The sequence below is a fragment of the Juglans microcarpa x Juglans regia genome, chromosome 7S (genome assembly GCF_004785595.1).
Source record: "Juglans microcarpa x Juglans regia isolate MS1-56 chromosome 7S, Jm3101_v1.0, whole genome shotgun sequence".
NCBI lineage: Eukaryota > Viridiplantae > Streptophyta > Magnoliopsida > Fagales > Juglandaceae > Juglans > Juglans microcarpa x Juglans regia.
The window spans coordinates 5,715,394-5,721,393 of NC_054607.1; the positions used below are offsets into that span (position 1 = coordinate 5,715,394).

The window sequence follows — 6,000 nt, forward strand, 5'->3', positions numbered from 1 at the left end:
TTCTCTTGAAGGCGCGCGCTCGCATTAGTCACTATTTACTTTTAACCCCACACCTATAACTTTTTCATAGGGTGTGAGAGTATTTTTCATAAAGTGTGAAGATACTTTTTATAGGATGTAGATTGATGAATGGTGACTGATGAGAATAATTTTGATAAAATGTTGTAAAACTAATGGGAAATGGTAAGAATTTAAAACTCTGCAGTCTTTCTTCGTGGGCCTAATAAATGTAAAGATTTTGGCAATGAATTACCTCTCTTAGGCCCATTCTAATCGAATCTAACACATTTAACCAAAAGCCCATACAAATTATGATGACATCGATGCATGCATGGTACCAGAATGCAAGCTTACCATGCATGCATGCTATGGTCTCGATCGACCCATCCATGGCATGCATGCATGCATGCATGAAGTTTGATGTATGTAGCATGTTGAGCACAGAGACAGAGAAGGTGGTGGGGAAGATGATGTTGGGTCGGGAAAGAAGACAAACATACTCATTCTGAAATGATGGGTTCGATCCGCATTAATAGGGATAGTATTCTATCTGCACTTGAAGCAAAATTATAAAATATTTCGTGTTATTGTGGGGACTGCACTGAATAAACAAATGGTAGGGATTTTGAGGAGTTGACCCTAATTCAGTACGTACTGGCAATTAGGCAATGGTTTTTTGAGCTTTACGAGTCTCAATGAGCATATGAAAACAAACAAGCTTCAAGTTTAAATATTGGTCACATGCTGCACTCTGCAACTTTCGATAGCTACGGAATGCCTAATTAATTCCCTCAATTCCTTGTGAAGATTAATAATATCTACGTATTTTTATGAAGTTGCAGTTATTTATTGTCAGTGTTGTAGCTACGTACTATATATATATATATATATATATATATATATATATATATATATATATATACTAGTACTGTATAAATTGCTTTGTAATTATGAGGTTGATGGTGTGTGATGAGTTCTCATACTTAAAACAAATACTATTAGTAATTAATTAATAAATAATTCACGCATTGGCTGATGCGACATATATTAAGTGATTTATAGGTCAACTTAAGGGTGTACATGAACTGCTAGAACCTGCGGGAACCTATCAGATCGGTCGCAGGAGCAAGGAACCGGTCGGCAGGCAAGAGGATTTGAGGGAAAACCGATATCGGCAGTTCGATACCGGTTTGAACCTCTGGAAAACTGCTGAACCGGCTGATCCGAGCCTTTTTTTTTTTTTTTAATATATGTATATAAAACGGCACTGTTTCACTTAAATGAGTGAAACGACATTATATTAGGGCCTAAAAGTTAAAAATATATATATATATAATAGAACAGCCTCATTTGGCTTTTAAGCCAAACGGTGCCGTTTCAAAATGAATTAATAACAAAAGCCAAATAGCACCGTTTCAAAATGGATTAATAACACCCCCTTCTTCTTCTTCCTCAGTTCCTTGTTTGCAAATTTCTTCTAAACTCTTATGGCAGACGACGGCGTGACGCGTCTTCTTCTTCCTCAGTTCCTCCTCCTTCATAGAAGACGCCGACGATAGACCGAAGACCGCACCAACGCACGTCGAGACCGATATGATCGGTTTTCTCTCCTCAATCGATCGGTTTCGGCTGGTTCTATAGACTCATGGCAGACGTCGACAGGGTCTCAATTTGGCACCGAAACCAGCACTGAACCCATCAGTGTACAGCCCTAGGTCAACTATTTATATAAGGGAAATGCCACTCCTACCAAGAATTCTCACATGTTAGTGTTGTTTTTACATAATGGTTAAAGAAATATTTTTTTTAATAATTTTGTAAATTGTTTTTGAATGTTTAAGGGATTTAAAGAAATGCTTGAAAAAAAAGCTAAAAAAAAAAGAAAAAGAAAAAGAAAATTTTGACCATTCGGTGGATGTAACATCGCCCTTTATATAAAGAATCACTTCGAATGTGTCACAAGATTTGAAGTGACTAGACATGATAAAATTGGAGATTGATAAAAGAAAATCTTCTCTCTTTGTAAATATGTACTAATATATAGTAACCACTAATAACAACTCCTGATTGGCTGAAGGTCGATGAACCATTTACAAAGGCATCTTTTGGTAAAGGAGGCCGGCTGTTTTCCCTGCTATTTTAGTTCTTTTCATGCTCATTATTAATTATATAGCTAGGCAGCTTAATTCATGTCGTGCATTGTTGAAAACATCAGAATAGATCTGGAATATATATATATATATATATATGTGTGTGTGTGTGTGTGTGTGTGTGTGTGTGTGTGTGTGTGTGTGTGTTAATTTTCTAAGTAGTACTACTCAAAGTTGAATCCAACAACACTACTCTGCATATATTTGAACCATGTATTTAGTTTAATTTCCTCTAGTCAGTAGTTCTTATCAATAACTATTATATAAACTATATATATTTCTTCTATATGTTTCTATTCTCTAATGATCTCAGCTTAATTGCTTGACTCATGTTTTTCAATGCCCTCTCTAGAAGTCAAAGTAATTAATTCGTTAAAAAAGGAAGGGAAATATACTACTTTGAATGCTCTTCTATCCGATCGATTAATTATATGCAGAATAATAGCTTGCTTAAGTATCTTGAAGATTTTCATGACCACGAAGAAGTCAGGTTAATTTGCAGGCAAACTCAAAATTAAAACACCTATGCAGGCTAATTAACTTCGGTGCAACAGATCAGATCAATCATGCATGCATGATCATCCTCAAGTATGATAAATGGTAGCTATCGAAGAAGGCCATTAGGTTAGGAAAGAGCACTGAATCCAAAAATAAATGTCAGAATTACTATAGATATAATATATATATATATATATATATATATAAAACCTGGCAAAGGATCAGGGAATCTTCGAGAAGTGTAAATACAAGTTTTGTTGTTATTAGGTGTGGTCATCCATGGTGATCGATGGGCTCCCCCCCCCCCCCCCCCCCCCCCCCCCCCCCCCCCCGATCACCGACAATGGGAATAGTCTCAGCACGGTTCTCTCAACAATGCCTAGCTTTGCCCCAGTAACGTTTGTAAGCTGGTTCGTGTCTGAAATTAATTATTGATGTTTTCATCCACTCTCTAGCTTTATAATGTGTGGCGTGTATAGGTACGTAAAACTGTCAGGTGTGTGGAATGTTGAGGTAAATAGTATCTGATGTATAGCGAAACTCTTTCCACATACAATGAAAGTAATTCTCTTTCTGATCATCATGTAGATGACTAAGGATCCGTTTGAATACAGAGGTAAGATGAAACCATATTACCTTATCTAATCTCATCTCATATAATTTTAATTAATAATCTCATCATAATATAATTTTAATTAATAATCTCATCATAATTAGTAATTAACAAAAAAAAAAAAAAAAAGAAGAAAGAAGAAGAAGAAGTTGAAGAAAAGGGAATGTGATACCAACGCGCCACGTTGGAGTTTCGGTCTAATTCAAGGTTCCATGCAGTTAATTTCCAGTTCTCGAGCTTGTTTCTAATCTTTCACCTTACCCCAGATAACAACTGGTCAAGGTTCTTACTATACATTACATGAGTACTATTCCCATCTGATCATTCATACATGATATGACGTTTATCCTACGTGCATACATAGAAAATCGAAGTCTGTGTGCAGAAAACTCTGTACGATAAGACCAAGATCATCCATTAGGGTTTTTTTATTTGTTCAAATCCTTGAGGATAGAACCAGCTGCCGGCTCGGGAAGATTTGCTCTCCAAATGGAAATTATGTAACCCTTTTTGCTATCTCTGGACAAAGGAAGAAATCAGACCAGTGGAGGAAATTAGTGATCCTAGCCACGAAAAAACTGGCCCTCATGCTTAAATTTTCAGCTCTGTCAGAGGCGATCAGTTCGAATTGATCAGAGACACACTTTCCAATTTAAAGATTTTCCATAGCTGGGAAAGAAAGAATTAATCAAGATGGAAAGTGGGTCATGTATCGGTGGTTTGAAGGTGAAATCTTCTTCAGACAGGAGTACTGATCAGGACGAGGCCGGATCAGCAGGAGATGATGAAAGTAAGACCAAAAACAGTGCAAGCTCGAGCAACAGCATAGTTGAGGAGACTGAGAAGAGCGGTAGCTGTATTGAGGTGCGGCCATATGTTCGATCCAAGGTGGCTAGGCTAAGATGGACTCCTGATCTTCATCGTTGTTTTGTCCAGGCTCTTGAGAGGCTTGGGGGTCAAGAGAGTAAGATCAATCGATCACCAAATTTTCTAATGAATTAATTAATTACATCTACTGCCTTTTTTTCTTCCTTCTCAAGAATGAATTTTCCCCCTTCTGATATATATTATATAAATATATATATATATATATATGTATATATAGGAGCAACTCCGAAACTGGTTTTGCAAGTAATGAACATCAAGGGACTAAGCATCGCTCATGTCAAGAGTCATTTACAGGTAAAACATGTGTTAATTAGCTGTGTATACTCGTATACTTTTGAAAAGAAATCAATTGGATATATATGCAGTGTGTGAGATTCGCTTCATTGATTGTAAATTTCTTTTTTTTTTTTTTCCCGTTTGGTCATGTTTTGGAGCAGATGTATCGGAGCAAGAAGGTTGATGATCAGGGTCAAGGTACGTACATCAGTTAATATAGCTAGGCAAATATTTATTGATCTAGACTGTAGCAATTAGGGTTTGTTTGATAACACATGCTTCTAATATATGAAATTCGAACGTTTAATGTTAATGAATTTGTAGTTATAATCAGTAGAGGACATCTTACGAGAAGTGCAGATCACTTTTGGCAACAGTCCATGCTTCGAAGTATCGACCAAAGGGTTAGCCCCAAATACAGGTAATTTTACTATCCTCTGAATCTATGATTATATCTTCAGTACTTTTATATATATGACAATTCATGATCTCATTTTAAATTAATAATCAAGTTCATATTTGTTTAATCTGATTTTCAAAATCTTTGATCTTTCTTCTCCCTCAAGATATGGTGAGCTTTACTGGAGTGGTCAAGGGAGCTGCATATCCAGGCCGCCTTATTTCACCGATGACATGAACTTAACAAGACGTGTCGGCCTTCATGGATCAATAGCTGAAAGGATTTCTGGAGGTGTCGATTTGAACATGATCAAGAATAACAACATTGCCTTTGAGGAAGAAAGTAGTAAGAGATTAGAGGAGTTCCAAAAAGAATTTCAATGGCTGTTCAATCACACTTACACCAAAACCCAGAAAAGCTCAACCCCCTGCATAGAGAAAAAACCTAATAATATTAGAGAGTCAAACCCGCAGTGGATTTCAGCGAATATTATTGGAGAAGAGCGAAACACAGGGAAAAGAAAAGGTTTCCACGACGACAATCATGATTTGAGTCTGTCACTGGGCATAAGGCGGCCGTCAAGACAAGCAGAAGCTGCGTCTAAGAGAAGTACATGTTGGGTGGATGAAGAAGTGGATAGCAGTTTATCTCTTTCCTGTTCCTCTTCTTCAAAGAAGAGAAACTATTCCATAGATCTGAATATGCCATCAAAGCTTATATGCAGGTTGACAGAAGATTATAATGTTGCGAAAAGTACAGCTCCGAAATTGGCGAGTACCCTTGATCTGACTCTATGAATCAGAGAATTCTAGTGAGATCCTGTTGGTACTTGTACAAGAGGAGCATACTAAGATTGTTGCTATCATCGAAATTTGAGTCATGGTGAATGCTTCTAATCTTGCATCTTATCCGTTTCATTTTCAAATGCAGTTTGTGAGTTATCAATTTCAGCTCATCTTTCAGTTCTTTCAATAATGATTCATCAGAAATGCCTTATGATCATGGATTTACACCCTCTTTCTCTCTCTCTCTCTGATCTCTCGATCTCTCAAACATGTGATTAATGAACATGTGATTAATGCAGCTGAGTTGGGAATTTTCTTTGATCACCCCCATTTCTTGATCAGGACTAGAACCAAAACCCTTCATGCTTTTAAGCCGTCCTTCGAAAATAG

At 36.8% G+C, this 6,000-nt stretch overlaps 1 protein-coding gene across 1 annotated transcript; it reads left to right on the forward strand.

The window, feature by feature from the left end:
* Window positions 1-3,653: 3,653 nt before the first annotated feature.
* On the forward strand, window positions 3,654-5,793 carry LOC121240491 (two-component response regulator ARR10-like). Its single transcript, XM_041137950.1, has 5 exons — window positions 3,654-4,225; window positions 4,367-4,443; window positions 4,587-4,623; window positions 4,750-4,846; window positions 4,992-5,793. Exons 1-5 carry the CDS (start codon window positions 3,955-3,957, stop codon window positions 5,620-5,622), a joined length of 1,113 nt encoding a protein of 370 aa, XP_040993884.1. The 5' UTR covers window positions 3,654-3,954; the 3' UTR covers window positions 5,623-5,793.
* The last annotated feature ends 207 nt before the right edge of the window (window positions 5,794-6,000 follow it).